The sequence below is a fragment of the Felis catus genome, chromosome A1 (assembly GCF_018350175.1).
Source record: "Felis catus isolate Fca126 chromosome A1, F.catus_Fca126_mat1.0, whole genome shotgun sequence".
NCBI classification, from domain to species: Eukaryota; Metazoa; Chordata; class Mammalia; order Carnivora; family Felidae; genus Felis; species Felis catus.
In genome coordinates this window covers 106,298,055-106,318,463 of record NC_058368.1, presented here as the reverse complement: position 1 = coordinate 106,318,463, position 20,409 = coordinate 106,298,055, and the positions used below count along the sequence as shown (strand labels likewise).

Sequence of the window (20,409 nt, the reverse complement as noted above, 5' to 3'; positions counted from 1 at the left end):
TGTGATGAATATAACTGACACCAACTCATGTTGATTGAGTGCCTACTGCATGTCAGACACTGCTACAAGCTTAAGAACAGCATTTAATTTAATGGGATAATTTAATTAATATTATCCCATTTTAAGATGTGGGTCAATGAGAGAGGAGGCAAAACAAAATATATTGTAATTCTAGACATAAAGATTCTTTATTAAAAGGCAAGCTTGCATCTTGTTGGTCTTCGTCTGTAATTGGGATAACAGCTTTCTGGCCACTTGCCTAATGACTGGTAAAAGGAGAGATTCCAGAAGTTCCGGAACTGCATTTATCATTTTGATCAAACAGGAACAGCGCCCTTGTTCATTACCAATCTCCTTTAACATGTTTTATAGTTTGAAAACGTTGCTCAGGAGCTGATGATATCAGCATTAGTGTTGTTTCTTTCAGATTAATTGGTCAACCGCATTCATGGATGCGATTCATTCTACACCAAACCACTGTGCCTGTTGTCACATACAGGGGACTTGCAGGTCACAAATTGGGTAATTTTATCATACGAATGAAATTTAAATATATCGCAGCATCTTGAGATGGTCTGGGTCTGAGTATTAAGTTTCAGCTAGAGGGATTTCTATTTTTTTCTTGCCTTTGAGATTCCACACGATTACAAAAATGGCTGTGTTATAATAACACAAATAAAAGTAAATAAATCCCCACCTTTTAAAAAAAAATTTTAAGTTTATTTTATTTATTCACTCAGAGAGAGAGAGAGAGAGAGAGAGAGAGAAAGAACAGCGGGGGAGGAGCAGAGAGAGAGGAAGAGAGAATCCCAAGCAGGCTCTGCACTGTCAGCGCAAAGCCCAATGTGGGGCTGGAACTCACGAACTGCAAGATCATGACCCGAGCTGAAGGCAGGCGCTTAACTGACTGAGCCACCCAGGCACCCCACATCCCCACTTTAATATCCCCTGATTGTATATGCGCACACACAGGTATAGGTATGCGTGTCAAGGGCAGAGCTGCACGGGATCACATTCATAACAGACTAGGTAAACGGATCCCCAGCACTGTGAAGCACACACCTGGGGGCTGTAGACAGTGCCTCAGAGTTCCCATACATGTCTGCATGCTTTTGTCTATTCACATCTGTACATTTAGAAGCTGGAAAGGAAATACAAAACTCACTGCCTCTGTTAATCGGTTATGTTTATCTTGTTTGTTTTCTGCCTTCCCCAATAGAATATAACCTGCACATCAACAGGAATCTATGTCCACTGTGTTCATTGGGTTCACAGGGTGAGGCATACTGAAAAATTTTAATAGACTGTATAAAGGAGTTCATTTGATGAGCATCATTACAAATGTGTTTAAATTGATAGAAAGGTAGGAAACTGATTAATAAAATATACTCTCTGACAAATGAAACCATACCATTTTAGGAAGTGAAACCAATTTAAATTTCCTTGAGTTTAGCCAATGAAAATGGAGCTCAAGTTAAATTACAGTGTTTCTTTAGTGTAAAAGATATCAGTCCCTGTGAGGTAAAGAATTTAACCTTAACCGCAGAAGTTAACCGGAGGTCTGGCTTTCACTCTCAGCTTCTGGCAGATAATCTCTATGCCCCTCCAATGCCATGGCCAACTGTATGTTTGTTAGCCTCAGGCTGTTCGGCATGTGGATAGTGACAATACGAGTTAGATTTAGTGTCTGAAACACATTGATAATGTGATGTAGGGGCGGGGCCTTGGGTCCCCTAGCTTGACCTCTTGAGGGATTGGAGATGGAGGTTAGCCCCAGAAGCAGCCAACTACATTTAACTGTGGACGTCAAGGCTGGTGAGTTTCCCTAGCTGGCAATACTCCATGTACATTGTCACCTCTCAATTCCAGGAGAGTAATGCCATCCTGTCTCCACAGGAAAGGAGTAGAAGCCTTTGCATTTGGTGCCCTGCTGATTCTGCCCCATTGCTTCTTCCTCCGTCTGATTTTAATCTGTATCCTTTAGATCCTTTAGATATAATAAATGGTAATTATTATGCATAACAGCTTTCTGTGAGTTTTGTGAGTACTTAGTGAATTATTGAACCCAAAGGGGGCTTTAGGGACTTCATAACTACAAGTGCTGTCAGAGGTAAGGGAGGGCTTGTATGGATTATTGCCTAACTTCATAGTTAGCTAAATTTCCTAGTCCATAAAAAACACCTACTTTTAGGGCACCTGGGCGGCTCAGTTGGTTAAGCAACTGACTCTTGGTTTTGGCTCAGGTCATGATTTCATAGTTTGTGGGATCAAGCCTCGCACTGGGCTCTGGGCTATCAGCACGGAGCCTGCTTGGGAGTCTCTCTCTCTGCCCCTCCCCCACTCTTCCTCTCTCTCTCTCTCTCTCTCTCTCTCTGTCTGTCTCTGTCTCTGTCTGTCTCTCTCTCTGTGTCTCTCTCTCTCTCTCTCAAAATAAATAAACTTAAAAAAATGCCTACTTTTAAGATAATAAAAAAGTTTAAAGACATGTGAAGGAGCCTTTTATTTACACTGTATTTATGGACTTACTATGTAAGATGAAAGAATTAGCACTTGTGTTTTGGCCTCTGCTCCCACCCAATTCCCATCATTGTTAGTGCTATAATTATTTTTATATTTTCAGGATTTATACTTCCATTCCATCTATAAACATAATTTGGAGCTGTTCAATCTTCTATATTTAAATGGATTCAATCAATCCTGTTAACTGAAGGTGATTCCTTCATTTCTAAGTTCTGTTTTATCTTCAGGATGACTGGACATTTTCACTAAGTGAGTTTGCTAAAGTATCGCGTTCCTGTAAATACATGGGTGTTATAGTCTCTGATTTCTTAACTTTTTGAGAACACCTCTTTAGACTCAAAGAACAATGGGGTCAGAAGTAAAATTCTTTGGTGAATACATTACTTTGTTTTTTTGTTTCTTTCTGGCATTGAGTGTTTTGTCCTCATTTTGAGAGAAGCCTGAGCTGTTTCGCATCTTCAACCTACAGTTTGTACAACCTTTGTTTTCTCTGCCTCAGCATCTCCTTAGAGATCTTTAATTCGTGTTCAGTAATTTCAACAGCATATATTTTTCTGATGATCATCCTGCGTTAAGTTATTTGTTCCTGGAACGCAATGTGCTCTTTTGCTAAAGATTCAAGTCTTTAAGGAAGTTTTCCTCTATTAGGTTTCAAATAAGAGTCTTCTCTTTACTTTTCTTTTTCTGCAGGGACACCAATTAGCACATGTCAGATAACTGTCTATGTTTCCAAAATCTTTCTAATTTATTTTGTATTCCTATTTGCTTATTCTTTTTATTGTGTTCGTGTGATGCCTTAATCCCATCTATCTCGCTCCCTAACAATGTTACAGCCTATAAAGTGGTGTTCATTTGTGCAATACTTTCATCTTCCCTTTTATTTTTTTTTCTTTGAGCTGACTCTATCTACTTTCCAACTCCTTTTGTTGATTGACATTTCCCTGGAACTTTCCTCTCTTTTGAGCTCTTATTTTTATTTATTTATTTTTTAATTTTTTTTAATGTTTATTTATTTTTGAAGGAGACAGAGAGCATGAGCAGGGGAGGGGCAGAGAGAGAGAGAGAGAGAGGGGAGGGGGGACACAGCATCCAAAGCAGTCTCCAGACCCTGAGTCTCCAGACCGTCAGCACAGAGTCCAACGCAGGGCTCAAACTCACGAGCCCTGAGACCATGACCCGAGCTGAAGTCAGACGCCCAACAGACTGAGCCACCCAGGCACCCCTGAGCTCTTATTTTTAAAGAGATTATCATTGCAATTTTTGAAATTAAGGCGAATTAAGGGAAACATTCCCTGGTCATTTCGGAGGGCTTATTATTTTCTGTGCATCCATATTATTTTTTCAGCTACCTTTTATTAAAATTTATCTTTTCTCTTTTTTCAAGTTTTATTTTCTCTAGGGATTTTGTGTTTGTTCCTTCCCAATTATGTTATCCCTGGGTGTAGGGATAAGGAAAAGCCAGTCTGTTGCTGTTATCAAATGCAGGTTCGTCCATCAAAGGCACTGTCACAAAATATAGTGTTTGCTCTGAGGGCACAAATGGCACACAGAGCCCATCAGCTGTGTGTGTTTAAATGGTAAATGTGACACACAAGAAGGACACTTGGGTCACAGGAGCTCTGTGTTGATGCCTCTTCTTTTTCCTTCTCTGTTAATATCCCATCTTTGGAGGCTGATTTGTTTCTGAGACAGTAAGTGGAGAGGAGGCCTCCATGAAGTTTAAATTTGTGAGAGACAGACTTATCAAATCTCCCCACACGATCATGAAGCAATTATTGGTCCAAATTTTTCAGCTTCCCTGCTCTGTAACAAACTCATATGTAAATGAAGTGAGAAAAGATAAGGTAGAATTCATATGATATGAGGTACCATGTTTTTCATTTCCAAACTGAAAACATAACCGAGCCTAAGTTTAAAATCAGAAGTTTTCCAAATCAGTTGGAGACAACCATGCCTTCTTGCTTTATTGACAGTATTACAGTCTGACAGGGAATTTAAGACATTATAAAATTATAATGAAGTCAAGCCAGTAATGTAAAATACAAATCTTCTTCATTGTGCTCTTGTTGGATGATTACTTTGCAATGACTCAGCTTCACTAAAGAGCTTTAACATGAATACCAAATTTTTAATGGAACCATTGCAATGAGTTGAGAAAATTAACTGGAAGGAGTTGTAAACCTCGGTAGTTGTCAGCACTTATTTTCCCAAAATTACTTTTCAGAATGTACATGCATGTCTGTGATGTCAATAAGACCCTCAAAATCCCAAAGAGCACATCATAAAAATAGTTTGTATCTTCTCAAGGTTACAAACATCAGAGCAATTTCTATCAGCTTTGAATCTATTTCTCTGCTTTTTAAAAATTATATGCTTATCTCTTTTGATGCTCCTCACTGTTTATTTTATATTTCTTTAATTTATGTTCGTGACTACTTATTTCTTTTTATTTTCTTTAGGTTTATTTCAGTTGCTTTTTATGTATTTAAAAAACACTTTTTAAGTGTTTATTTATTTTCGAGAGAGAGAAAGACTGTGAGCAGGGGAGAGGCAGAGAGAGAGGGACACACAGAATCCGAAGCAGGCTCTGAGCTGTCAGCACAGAACTTACAAGCCATGAGATCATGACCTGAGCTGAAGTCAGATGCTTAACTGAGCCGCCCAGGTGCCCCTCAGTTGCATTTTAATTAACCCCCAGAAATGGATATTTAGCTCACAAATTTTCAACCATTCTTATGTGAGTCCAAAAATTGTGAAATATAATGCTTTCATCTTGATTCAGCTCAAATTACTTTTTAACTTCAATTATTTTTTTTGTTGACTCACTGGAAACTTAGTGATGTTTTATTTCCAAATATATGGGAGATGAACTAGCTGTCATTTAAAACATTTATTTCCACTTGAATTAAAATGTTGTTGGAAACATCATCTATATTCAACCCTCTGAGATTTGCTGGAATTCCCTAAGTGGCCCAGTAATCTTTGTGAATGTTTCATAAGGGCTTGAAACATAAGGGCTTGGATGTTCTGCAGTTTTTTTCAAATTATTTGTATTTATTATTATTATTATTATTATTATTTGGTAGGCTCCACAACCTGTATGGAGCCCCATGCAGAGCCCCACGTGGGGCTTGAACTTATGACCCTGAGATCAAGGCTTAAGCTGAGACCAAGAGCTGGACACTCAATGGACTGGGCCACCCAGGTGCCCCTATTCTGCAGTTTTTAGAGGCAGTGTCCTATATATATTCATTAGCTCAAGTAGTTTCTTTATTGCATTATTCTGTATCATTGCAGATTTTCTTTGGCTTCTTCTATCAAACATTGAAACAGCTATAATATAATATCCTACTATGATTCCAGCCTTATTTATTTCCACTTGAGTTTAGATACATTTTGCTTTATAAATTTAGAGACTATTTTCTTTACTTTCACTTTTATTCCTTAAAACGTATCGATGACTATAAACTCTATTTTGACAATTACTTTCACCAAACCAGCTGAAGACATCTGTTCAATCTTTTGTCTTCCACAGTTGTTACTGAGAAATCAGCAGGAAGTTGTTTACTCCTAGATAAGTGATTTGGGGCAGCTTTTACGATTTTTAGTAGTATCGTGATTCAGTAGAAGCCTGTACATAATTTTTGAGTGATATAAAAATGAAGGGTAAGCAGAAACCCTGCATTGAAAATACTCAGGCAAAATGAAAAGAGTCAAATTAACATGTATTAGAAACTTTGCTTGCTGTTTATACATTACATCGTTACATTTGAAAACAGAACAAAAGACTTAGGTATCATTATCCCTACATTATAGAGGAAAACATGTGAGATGGTTAAGATTTTCATAATCTATGTTCACCTAGAGGCCATGACTTTATAGAGGTTCTCAACTTCAAAAAAAAGGAAAAAGAAAGGTGATAATATTTACCATAATTCACAAACAAAAAGTCTAGAAGAGAAGTAAGCAGATCTCAATATATTTCTTTTGTAAAGAAAATACCGTACTTACTTTGTGAAGGAAATTTGTTCTCCCAACGGATCCAATTTTCCCATAATGATTCATTAAACAAATGTTTCCTTCAGTAGCTCCATAAAGCTCACACATCTTAATATTTCCAAATCTGTCTAAAAATTCCCTCCATACATCACTCCGTAGGCCGTTTCCAACTGCCAAACGCACTTGATGATCCTTTTCTCCTTCTCTCTGTTAGAGGAAAAGATTTGACTTGTAATTGATTCGTTCTAGTTCTCAGCTCTTTCTCTCATTATTATGACTTAAATGGAAATATCCAGAAGTTGGGTGCACATATGCAATAATGGAAGGGAAGTTAAAAACAAATCATGCTTAACTCTGTTGCAGAACCACATCCAATAGCTAAGGAAACTAACACTGGCCTAGAGTAATACAGCTTTTACTATCTGGTAAAAGCTCTTCCCACATTCCAGATTATGAAAGCCTTATTTTGGTAGAGATTAGGTAAGGAAGAAAGCTTATTTCAGGAAACAAGCAATAGTTTAAAAGAATTATAAAATGTACCTGAGTTTATCCTCTCCGCTCTACTACTTACTATCTGTATAACTTGGAACAAAAGGTTGAATACCACTATAATACTATAATTCTCATTTTATTCACTTCCTGAGAACTGAGAACATCTATTTCACCTATGTACTGCAGTAGTCATATAAACCCACCACATAGCAGGTGGGAAACAATAAACTGAGGTCATCTAATCACTATAATATATGACAGTGCAAATATTATGGTAACTACTTGTAAATATTATTTTTGAATGCATAATATTCTCATATTTTACTTCTAATTTGTATTTTAGAATTGAAAGAGAAAACAGAACTATATTTTCTTCTACATTCAATACAATACAACACATTAAGTAACATGAATTATACACTGACCAAAAATGAGAACCTCATACCTGTTAGAATGGCAATTTTTTAAAAAGATAAGAAATAACAGGTATTAGTGAGGATGTAGACAAAAGGAAACATTTGTGTACTGTGGGTGGGAATGTGCATTGATACAGCCACTATGGAAAATGGAATGGAGATTTCTCCAAAAATTAAAAATAAAACTCCCATAGGATCCCATACAATTCCACATCTGTGTATTTATCTGAAGGAAATAAAAATGCTAACTGAAAAAGATATGCACCCCCATGTTCACTGCAGCATTACTTACAGTACCCAAGACACAAAACAACCTAAGGGCCTACTGACAGATGTTATCAGTCAATAAATAGTGGTACACACACACACAGGACTACTATTCAGCCAAGAAAAGGGAAATATTGCCATTTGCAACAACATAGATGGACTCAAGGGTGTTATGCTTAGTGGAATAAGAAGGAGAAAGACAAAGACCATGTGATCTCACTTATATGAGAAACCTAAAAACAAAAGCAAAACCCAAAAAATCCCCAAACCCAAAGCTCACAGATATAGAGAACAGAAATGGGGAATGGGGAAGGGTGAAATGGGTGAAGGGGATCAAAAGGTACAAATTTCCAAATATGAAATAGTCATGGGGGTGTAATGTTCAGCATGGTGAATGGAGTTAATAATGCTGGGCTGAATATTTCAAAGTTGCCAAGAGAGTAAATCTGTTTCCATCACAAGAAAAATAAATGTGCAACTATCTGTGATGTCGGATATTAACCAGACTTATTTTGGTGATCATTTTGCAATATACACAAATACTAAATCATTGTGTTGTACATCTAAAACTTACATAACGTTAAATGTCAATTATACCTTACCAAAAAATTAGAGTCAGACTATACTATCAATGTAGTTATGGTAAATCCATGATTCCCACTGAGCTACCTCCATCCTCACCAAAATACAAACTTAACAAGAAATAATAATACATCAACAACAGTAATAAAACAGAGAAATCAATGTCCCTGACACTTAGAATTAAAAATGATCGATTGATCACATTCTTTATCTCAGTTCCTTCTCAGTCTTAAAGGAAAGATTTAACCGATCAATTCTCAAGAACAAAGAGAATGTGAGTGAAAGGTCATTTTGGAAACCGCAAAGTAAATAGGTAACAGCCATGGGACTAAGCAGAGTGGGGAAGGCTGACATCAAAGTCCATAGGTGGGGCACAACAAATGCCCTAAGGTGTTATGGAAGCATTCTTCAAAAAGAATGAAGAAGGTAGAAGCCTGGATGGAAAACAAGCAGCCACACCCACAGATAACGTCTGCACGGGTGATATACATCTGGGCACCTGCCCTTGCTACACATTAGGCAAATACTGGAGATTTCCCCTCTGGAGAAGTCCATCCAGACAGACACCAGTCTGGGCTGAGGAATCGACTGAAAATAGTAGTGTTAAATAAAAGGTGAGATCATTAAACTCAGAGCAAAACTAATCTATAGTGATAGAAATCAGAATATTGTAGGCATTTGGTGGGGCAATGACTGATTCTTAAGGACATTCAGGGGGAAGGTCTTCATGAAAAAAAATAAAATTGCTTAAAAATACTTGAAGTGTTAAATCATAATGAGAAATTTCAGCTTCAATGGAGAGTTTGAGATGAATTAGTATTGCAATACTAATTCATTTAGATCCTAACTCATTAGGCATTTAGAAAGCTCAATGCCTTTTTAAAAAGGCTATTATTAGAAATAAGATGTTGCTGCATCCCAGTGTTTATAGCAGCACTATCAACAATAACCAAAGTATGGAAAGAATCCGAATGTCCATCGATGGATGAATGGATAAAGAAGTTATGGTATAAATATATATATATATATATATATATACATATATATATATATATATATATACACATACACACACACATGGAGTATGACTCAGCAATCAAAAAGAATGAAATCTTGCCATTTGCAACTATGTGGATGGAACTGGAGGGTTTTATGCTAAGTGAAATTAGTCAGTCAGAGAAAGACAAATATCATATGGCTTCACTCATATGAGGACTTTAAGATACAAAACAGATGAACATAAGGGAAGGGAAGCAAAAATAGTATAAAAACAGGGAGGGGGACAAAACATAAGAGACTCTTAAATATGGAAAACAAACAGAGGGTTGCTGGAGGGGTTGTGGGAGGGGGGATGGGCTAAATGGGTAAGGGGCACCAAGGAATCTACTCCTGAAATCACTGTTGCACTATATGCTAACTAACTTGGATGTATATTAAAAAAAAAAAAAAAAAAGAGCAGAATCTGGTAATTCATCACTTACATACAATATCCAGTGCTCATCAATTTTACCTAATTTTAATGAATTGAGATTTAAATTTAAAAATCGATTCTTGGTTTGAGTCATTAGAAAAATTTTAACTGTATTTGGAACAACTTGGTCATTCGAATCTATTTGCTTTAACTGTAAATTTTGTGACCTCTACATACACACCAGATTCAGGCTTAGTTAAAAAAAAAAAAGGGTTATAAAATATCTCAATTTTTTAAATATCTGTTATATGTTGCAATGATATTATCTTGGATATAGTGGATTAAATAAAACCTATTTTTAAAATTAAAAAAAAAAAGGATATGTGTCATCATTGTACATGGCAGGGGTGAGGGGTGTGGAAATTAGGGAGTAAATCTTTTCTGCTGGGTTGTGAAGACTTCCTAGGGGAAAATGGGCAGGACAATTTATTCATATGTTAATTTTTAAAATTAATACATTTCAATTTTTATCTTAGATATTTTCTGTTCATCCGTTGAATTTGCTTTATGACCTGACAGTAATTTATGATTAAGTCTAAAGAGTCTACTCCAGACCTGGCATGCAGAAAACTCTCAATAAATATTGTTGACCAATTAAAAAAAAAAGAAATAAAATGTTGCAAAAGTCAAATTGTAATTATATTTTAAACACATTCTGTGCCTCAGCTATGAATAAAATTTACATATTATAATTTCTTTATAATAAAAAACTGATGATCAACATATTTTAAAATGATCACAATCATAATTGGTACCAAAGAGGGAGAAGAAATGTATGTATATATGTGAGTAGGAAGTCAGGTAGATGACAATTAAAAATCAAGGGGTGCCTGGGTGGCTCAGTTGGTTAATTGTCTGACTCTTGATATTAGCCTGTGGGACTGAGCCCTGCATAGGGCTCTGTGCTGACCCTGGAGCCTGCTTGGCATTCTTTCACTCTCCCTCTCTCCCTGCCCCTCCCCATTCCCCGCACCCCCCTTTCAAAATAAACTTTAAAAAAAAGGAAGGAAAAACCTGAAAAGTCAATAGTCATATACATATTTTATTGAGAAATACGTGACTATATAACAACCCAAAATATCTTAAAATAATTAAGAATGTTTACCTGTAGAGATTAGGTATTGATAGCAGGGGGTTACTATTTATCTTGAGAGCAGATTGATTTTTTAAAACTACAGAAGTCCTTATTTGATAAAATAAAAATTAAAGAAACTAAATAAGGGGCAAACAAGAGTGTGGGTACATCAAAAGTAAGACTCCAACTTGCTGATTTCCTTCGTCCCACATCAATAGGGTTTAAGGCAAACATTCTCCAGACAGAAAAAAACTCACTCAGACAAGAACAGCTCCTTCTTAGACAGAGGATTCTTTTCTACCACTAAATATAACCCTGAGCAGTTCTGTACTGGCTCCCAGCTCCCATGGGCATGTTGGATATTGCCTACCTGGCATGGAACTAGTTCTTAGATTTTCCACTGCCATTTTTCTAGACAAAACAGTAGTGCTGCAAATCTTAAGAGTTATTCTGCTTGAACAGAGAACAATCTTTTATATGGTACAACTCTTGGAAGCTTTTCAGGTCAGAGATGAGTTTGAGCAAGTATCATTATTTCTAAAATGTGTTGGCACACTCCAGAAAACAATAAGTAGGTGGTTTACAAACCAAATTTCATAGACTTTAACCTGTGTGGGCCACAGCTATAGAAGTTTACTAAATAAGGACATTCATTCAAAATAATTCAATTGGTAGAAAAATCAAGTTATCAAAACTAGGATAAGGCTTTTGTCTGAAAAGATCAAATGCCCATATCTAACTCTCAAGGTATCTTTATTCTATCTACTTCAAGCAGAGCCTGATATAATGACTACATTAACCTGGCATCCACTGGCATGATGAACTGGGAGGTTGGTAGGGGTCAGAAAATGGAAAAAGGGGGTCAACAGAAAGGGAAATGCGAGAAAGAAAACATAATAAGGATTGGCAAAGGGAGCTTTAAAAAAGTGACCCTGGAATGTATGGAAATTGGAAGGTGGGTCTAAGAGTTGCTAATTATATTTGGTTTTGTATGTGTACATTTTATAATTGCTCAGAAACTAGCCAGTACATCATCTAAAACACAACCAAAATTTCTCAACTCCCGCCTACAATTAAAAAAAAAAAAATCCCCTTCTCTGTCCATAAATTCCTTCAAAACTTCTTTTTTTATTAATTTTTTCTAATGTTTATTTAATTTTGAGAGAGAGAGAGAGAGAATGCAAGCAGGGGAGGGGCAGAGAGAGAGGGAGACACAGAATCTGAAGCAGACTCCAGGCTCTGAGCTGTCAGCACAGACACCGATGTGGGGCTTGAACCGACAAACAGTGAAATCATGACCTGAGCAGAAGTCAGGTTCTTAACTGACTGAGCCACCCAGGCACCCCTCTTCAAACCTTGTTAGAACAAATTCCTATTTCTTCTAATTCTCCCTGAGGCAGGAGGTTACTACCTAAATATCTCTAGATATCTGAGCTGCATCGGGAATGGAATGAGGAAAGCATGCATAAATATAAGTACAGTTAGATGAATGAAGGAATACATAACGCATATATACATGTGCAAGAGAAAGACACAGACTGGCAGAGAGAACAAGTAATGAGAGACACAAAGTGATGGAGAGAGAGAGAATACATAAGGGACAAACAGAGACCCATGGAAAGCAGGAAAGACACAGAGTAAAAATGAAAGAAAGTGAGAGAGACCTACACAGAAGAAAGCAAGAGTGACACACAGAGCAAGGGACAGAGGGCAGGGGGAGGAAAGGGTGGGGAGAGAGAGAAAGACAGAGAGAAAGGGTAGAGTATAAATAAAAGAGAGAAAGGGACAAAGAGTGAAATAGAGATACAGACAAACAAAAACACAGTCGGGGCACAAAGACAACAGTGCTTGCACACAAAGGGATGCGATCTCTCTCTCTCTCTCTCTCTCTCTCTCTCTCTCTCGTGCACACACACACACACACACTCACACACACATAGGCAGAAAGGTAGGAAGAAAAAGATAAACTAGATACAGAGAAACATATTCAAAGAGAGAGAGAAAGATGCACTCACAGAGACACAAAAATAGAGACACATGGTTGCCCAGAGAGACACAGGTACTGAGACATGCAGAAAGGGATACAAGCAAATAGAGAAACAAACAAGGAAAAACAAGTAAGGTAGAGACAGACAGAGAAAGAGGGCAAATACAGAAATCCAGAGGATGATGTTGGACAAAAAAACAAAAGACATGTTTGCAGCCAAATCAGCAGAAGCAGAAAGATCGAGAATATGTTTGAGTCCCTGTGTCCAGGTTATTGTATTACCTCATTTTAATCACCATGATAACCCTATAAAATAAGATGTATTATCCCCATTTTGCACACTGGGATAATGAAGTTCAGGTCCAAGGTCATAGACGTGAAATAAACAAGAGACAGAATTTGAACTCATGAAAATGAAAGCCCTGTGTGGGCAGGGCTGTTGCCTTTTCTCTCCTCTGCTGTGCTCCATTGACTAGGCCAGTGCCTGGTATATAAGAGATGTTTAAAACATATCTGTGGAAGGAAGAAAGAAAGAGAGGGAAAGCAAGTCAAAAAAGAAAGGAAGACAGGGAGGGAAGGAAGGAAAAAACAGAAGAGAAAAAAACAGCTCAAGCCCCCCAACCCCGTACCCCCTAAAGCCCATGTTCTATTTTTCCCAACCTTTCCCCAGGATTTTAGTAATAGGAAGCAATCAAAACATGGGTTTCTAATTCAGTAGTTAGTGCCTAAATATTTATAGACTTGCACACATGTAGAGTAAGCCATTTTAGAACACACACAAAGTATTCATTTTATCTCCAGCCATTTAAAATCCCACTTGAATTTTTTTTGAGAGAGAGAGAGTGAGAAAGAGAGAGTGTGTGAGTTGGAGAGGGGCAGAGAGAGAAGGAGAGAGAGAATTCCAAGCAGGCTCTGCTCTGTCAGTGCAAAGTCGGACGCGGGGCTCGATCCCACAACCCTGGGATCATGACCTGAGCCGACCTCAAGAGTCAGACACTCAACCCACTTGAAATTTAAAAGTGAATCTGCTGGATGAATCAGACCTTTTAGGACAGAGATCCCAAGGTCTTGGATTTCAGGAGAGCACTTTTTTCATTTGCCTTTCAGGACCATGTATCCATTCCAACTTGGACGTACAATGCCCAACAGATGTGACCATACAGGACTCACATCAACTGGAACCAAGCCTCTTGTTTCTTCAAAGTGTTCTTGGGGAGCTGTTTTTCCAGCAGCGTCTATTGGTTGAGCTGCTACAGGGGAGTCAGTGGTTAACTACAGCAACCTCCTACTGAGTCATTTATTTATTTATTCAACTGCTGAAGTGGGCAGGCCTCTAACAATACCCTCCTAGAAACAAAGTCTTCTTCTTCCAGAACATGTGCTTAATCCTCCTCAGAAAATCTAAAACACACCCAAGCAAAATAGCCTCTTTATGTGCCTATGAAAAATGAAACTCTGAAGGTTCTGCTTAAACACAGGTAATTTGGCATCAGCTATGATTTCTCGGGAAACAAAGAGCATCTGTTGATAGATGGAGACACAGAAAAGAAATAGAAACTGACAGTGAAAACAAAGGGGCAAATCCTTTCCGCCTTCAGTCCCGGATAACTAGCTGCTTAGTGCGTAAAAAAAAGTATGGTCTAATTCCTAAAGGATCATCTAAAATTTATAACAACACATGTTAGGGATTATGATTCTTCCATCTTGATTCTCTTCAACGTCAGACCTTTTTCCCAAAGCCCACTGATAATTATGCATGCATAATTGCATGTGTGACATCAACACACTCCATATAAGAATGAACTACATTCCACTAGTTTGCTTCCTTCACAACCACTCCAATATTATACCTTGAAAAAATAAAGGCAGTGAGCCACATGGGTATTACAGAATGGGTACAAGAGTAACACTAAATGTAAACACGCTGTCAGAGAATCCTGGGGCAAAGAATCCAGGCAAAAAAAAAAAAAAAAAAAAAAAAAACAACCCTGCAGCCTCTCTTTTACTGAAGGGGGAAAGGAATGGTGGGGGACGGAGTGGAGGCCTCTGTCGAGAAGGGACCAGAGAGTACTTGAAAGGAGAGACCTCTACTACTAACTGGGTGTGGGCTCCAGCACCCCATAAGCCTTTGCCTCCCCAGTGTGGGTTTGGGCAGGCCATAGTTTCCGAGATGCCAGGCCACAGTTCCACAAACCATTTGAAGGCATAAATAGTAGCTTGAAAAGACCTCTGTGATTTCAAGTGTTAAAGCAGAAATTTCTGCAGCCACATTGTGGGCTTATTTCACACTTATCTTTTAGATATAATATTAAGAGGGACTGCCATTTACAATCTGCTTCTGAACAGGTGTTTTCTAACCTGACAGCACTCGGGGTGGGGAACTCAGAGCAGGGGGAGAGTCCTGCTTTAGACCGGAGACATTTCAAAGTTGCCTTGTTTGAGAAAGACTGGTTCCAAGAGTCTCTGCAAGACTTGCCTTGAACCTGAATTTTATTTCATCTAAGTACAAAAAAGGCTGTGTAAACATAGAGGGCAGGGTAGTCTTCTCTGGAAACCCAGAAAAAGGGTCACCTGAGCCACAACTACTGTGATTTATTAATGAAATGTTCTGAAAAGTGCAGGGGCCCATTACCAAGATAATTTCTGCTCTGAGCTGGATGCAGCAATGGTCTGACTTGCTCCAGGCAATGATGCAAACCTTTGATTTATCCAAACTCCCTCTGAGTTCTGTCCTCAGGAACTTGACTTTCTGATTTTTATAAAAAAATCTTTAACCTTTTATTTTATTTATTTATTTTGAGAGACAGAGCTGAGCAGGGGACAGGCAGAGAGAGACAAAGACACAGAATCCAAAGCAGGCTCCAGGCTCGGAGATGTTAGCACAGAGCCAGACGCGGGGCTCAAACCCACAAACTGTGAGATCGTGACCTGAGCCAAAGTCAGATGCTTAACCAACTGAGCCACCCAGGCGCCCCTTGACTTTCTGATTTTTTTTAATTTTTTTTTTTCAACGTTTATTTATTTTTGAGACAGAGAGAGACAGAGCATGAACGGGGGAGGGGCAGAGAGGGAGACACAGAATCGGAAACAGGCTCCAGGCTCCGAGCCATCAGCCCAGAGCCTGATGCGGGGCTCGAACTCACGGACCGCGAGATCGTGACCTGGCTGAAGTCGGACGCTTAACCGACTGCGCCACCCAGGCGCCCCCTTGACTTTCTGATTTTAACTGAGCTTACCATGAGGGCTGGGACTAGTGAAAGATCGTGCTGGTCATGAGTACATGAGTATCCCAGCAATGATGCTTCTTACATTGGTTACTTTATTTAAAAAATAATAATAATTCAACAGGGGAACCTGGGTGACTTAGTGGGTTAAGTGTCGGACATCAGCTGAGGTCATGATCTCACAGTTCAGGAGTCTGAGCCCCGGATCAGGCTCTGTGCTGACAGCTCAGAGCCTGGAGCCTGCTTCAGATCCTGTGCCCCTCTCTTTCTCTGTCCCTCACCCATGCGCACTTTGTCTCTCTCTCTCAAAAATAAATAAACATTAAAAACAATTTAAAAAAATAACTCAACAAATTTTTACTGAGCACCTACTATACGTCAGGTACCATTGTGAGTATGGAGGATATAATTATAGATGAAAAAGATAAAGTCCCTGCTTTCCTGGAACGTATATAATAGAAGGGAGGGATTAAGAGAGAATAAAGAACAAGTACATATAAAATCTATAACAGGGTAATAAGTTCCATGAAGAAAAATAAAGCAGTAAACAAAGACTATGGGATAAACATTGTAATGGAGTCTGACTCCATTCTTGGTGTATGACTACTGATAGTCTTCAAGCCCCAACACTCCCTTCTTCCCCCGCCTCACATCTGGGCAAGCAGGAGAGAAAGCCCAGCTTTCCTTCCCTGGGCAGCAACAGGAAGTTCAAAGCACACAAGCAGCCCCACCTGCACAAGACCACTCACCCTAGTGCCTCCTCCTCATCACAATAAAAGCCGAGCCCATCCCTTTCTCCTGCTTTCTGAAGCCATTTTTAAAACATGTTTATTTATGGTGAGACAGACAGAGAGGGTGAGTGGGAGAGGGGCAGAGAGAAAGGATCCAAAGTAGGCTCTGCACTGTCAGCACAGAGCCCCACGTGGGGCTTGAGATCATGACCTGAGTGGAAATCAACAGTTGGATGCTTTACTGACTGAGCCACCCAGGTACCCCTGAAGCCATTTTTGGATTCGCTTGGGACCCTGCCCTGCTCTCCCCAGAAAGCCCCATTATGTAAGTAATAAACCTGTTCACATTCTCTTGGTGCATGTATGGTATCATAATGTGGCCACCACACTACACATCAGTAGGACCTGTGGTCAGAGAAGCTCTCTCTGGTGAGGGGGATTGGGATGGGCTAGGCAGTGAGTCATGCAAATACTGAAGGAACATTCAAGGGGAGGGAACTGAGAGCCCCCTTTCATTGAAGGAAAAGCAAGGAGGGCAGCAAATGTGGTGGAGTGAACATGGAGAGAGAGCGGTGTGGCAGGGAATCGGGGGATGAGGGGACATCCCAGTAGCGGAAGCAGACCACATAGAGCTGTGTGGTCTGTGATAAGGGAACTGAGATTTTCTTCCAAGTGAACCATCAGAGGGATTTCCATAGTGGAGTAACACAACCTGACCTATATTTTAACAGAACCATTCCACCTGCTATGCAAGAACAGAATTTAAGGGGACAAGAGTGAAGTGAAGAAGAAGCCAGTGGTAAAATATCAGAAGGAACCAGAGCTGGCTCAGATGAGAGCAGCAGGGAGGTGTTAAACTGAGGTTTGGTTCTGGATGTATTTGAACGTCAAATCTGTAGGGTTTGCTCAAGGATTAGATGGGGTGTGAGGGAAAGAGAACTCCAAGGGAGATCCCAGGGTGTGTGTGGCTGAGGACTTGGAAGAATGGAGTTGTCGTCAACTCGGAGAGTCAGGTTGGGGCAAGGAGAGCACGCCAGAGGAAGTGGTGAAAAGTTGGGCTTTGGCCACTTTTGAGATCAGGTGTCAGGAAGATTAAGGAAGACCCAGCAATGGAGACCAGGTAAAGCTCTCAACTGGCATTCTTGAGCTTGGTCGATATGAGTCTAATCTAAACACATACACTGATAAAGGGCAATCTGAACCTATCACGCTGGAGACTAGCTCTTCAATTTAGGCATATTCCCTAAGGTAACAAAAACTATCTCCGGAAGCCTCTTCCAGGGAGTCCCTGGCCATTGTGATCAATCTGTTTCCATTTGAATTCCTGCACTTAACTCATTAACCCTTACATCAACTCTGGACATAACTGCTATTACACTCATTTTATAGATGAAAAAACTGGGGTGTTGGCTATTCAGAAAAGCAAGATAATTTGCTCAAGATCACAGAGCTTTTGAGACATGGAAGTTAGGCTTGAATTTCAAACTCCCTGATGCCAAAGGGCAAACAAATTAAATTACTTGCCTGATGTCACATGCTGAATTAATGGAAAGGTTGGAATTAGCCCCCTGACATGTTTACTCTAAATTTATTGTTATTTTTTTCCATTGGGAATAAAATGATCATTTGGAAAATTCTAGTCATTTATCACTTGCTGAAGATTCTTGTACTTGCTCATTGCAGGGTAAAGATTGGCCATTTCTCACTTTGATTTTGTATGTTCATAGCAAGGAAGTCAGGAACATACTATTAAAGGAAGAAGCAACGTGAAAAATTGCAAATAAATGATAAAATAATCTTAGATATAATTTTAATATTTTAAATCGATTTGGACTGTAGGAAAACCTCACTCACATACCATATATACAGGAAAAATAGTATATAACCCAAGAGGAAACAGGCATCATATTTTCAGGATTTCTAATTTTATATTTTTGTTTTCAGTGTTTTTAGTTGTGAAAACACAATATTATAAAATTACTAATATGTTAATATTTTAAAGTTGTAGTTTAAAATTATGCTGTATTGAAACTGGCTTTTATAATTAAAGTGTGATTTTTATTGGTCATAGACCAATTATTTTCAACACTCACAAAAATTACTCTCATTTTACAATGACATATGCAGAAAACATTACCACATTCTGTTTAAAAATAAAATCCTTCCATTTGTATTGGGCTTCCCAGTTTAGATTTTTTTTCACATATATCTCATAACTGGATTATGTGAGGGACAAGTGAGGACAAGTAAGTACTGTCACCTATTTTAGATAAAGATGGCAAGTATGGCTCAAAGAGAAGTGACCAGCAGAAAGTCATATGACAAGAATTTGAAACTGAGGGGCACCTAGGTGGCTCAGTCTGTTAAGCGTCTGACTTTAGTTCAGGTCATGATCTCATAGTTCATGAGTTTCAGCCCCACTTTGGCCTCTGTGCTGACAGCTCAGAGCCCAGAGCCTGCTTCAGATTCTGTGTCTCCCTCTCTCTCTGCCCTTTCCCCATTCACGCTCTGTCCCTCTCTCTTTCTCTCAAAAATAAATAAACATTAAAAAAATTTTTTTTTTTAATTTTTTTTTCAACGTTTTATTATTTATTTTTGGGACAGAGAGAGACAGAGCATGAACGGGGGAGGGGCAGAGAGAGAGGGAGACACAGAATCGGAAACAGGCTCCAGGCTCCGAGCCATCAGCCCAGAGCCCGACGTGGGGCTCGAACTCACGGACCGTGAGATCGTGACCTGGCTGAAGTCGGACGCTTAACCGACTGCGCCACCCAGGCGCCCCTAAAAAAAAATTTTTTTAATTGGGCACCTGCGTGGCTCTACAGTAGGTTAAGAGTCCGACTTCAGCTCAGGTCATGATCTCATGGTTCATGGGTTCAAGCCCCATGTCAGGCTCTGTGCTGACAGCTCAGAGCCTGGAGCCTGCTTCAGATTCTGTGTCTCCCTCTCTCCTTCTCTCTCTGCCCCTCCCCTGCTCATGCCCATGTGCGTGCTCTCTCTGTCAAAAATAAACAAACATTAAAAAAAAAATTTTTTTAAAGAGTTTGAAATTGAACCCGTGTCTTTTGATTCCACAGTTAATGCACTATCTGATGACTTTGTGCATAAAGTAAATTTCTTGGGAAATTTAATAAATAAGGGATATGTGTACTCTTAACGGAAATCATAGCATGAATGGTAAAAGCAGATAGAAAAAAATATGTGTATTTTATATGTATCACTACTAATGAAATATGAATCATTAAATTTTAAATTAGCAATTAAAAGCTTTTAATAATTTACACAGTCTAAAACATTCTCCAATTATTCATTAATTCCCTGCTAATTCTACTAGCATTTAGGGTGCTTGTAGTTATTTCTTATCCTAGTCCTTGTGAGGACTTTATTGTATATTTGTAGTTTCTAAGCAGAAAAGAAGGTTCTGGGAACTTGCCAACTTTTCTAAATGCTTTCATAGCTAGTATGAGAATATTAAACACACCTTTGATTTACTTAAGGAAAAGTGAGTTTTAAAAGAGAGATGATTTACTCAACCATATAATAATATGTTTCAAATATCTGGGGGAAACAAATAACGATAAATGTATAAATATCTTAAAATGCCTAGGTCTTGGAGATAAAATCAATTGTTTTGAGTGTTCCAGA

General features: G+C 38.8%; 1 protein-coding gene across 1 annotated transcript in view; it reads right to left on the bottom strand.

Moving 5' to 3' along the window:
• Nucleotides 1–20,409, bottom strand: part of SLC27A6 (solute carrier family 27 member 6) — a 75,586-nt gene that overhangs the window by 12,925 nt on the left and 42,252 nt on the right. The window contains exon 5 of the mRNA XM_003980733.5: nt 6,532–6,726. Within this exon, the coding sequence (XP_003980782.1) occupies nt 6,532–6,726 (195 nt within the window). The remainder of the gene's footprint in view (nt 1–6,531; nt 6,727–20,409) is intronic.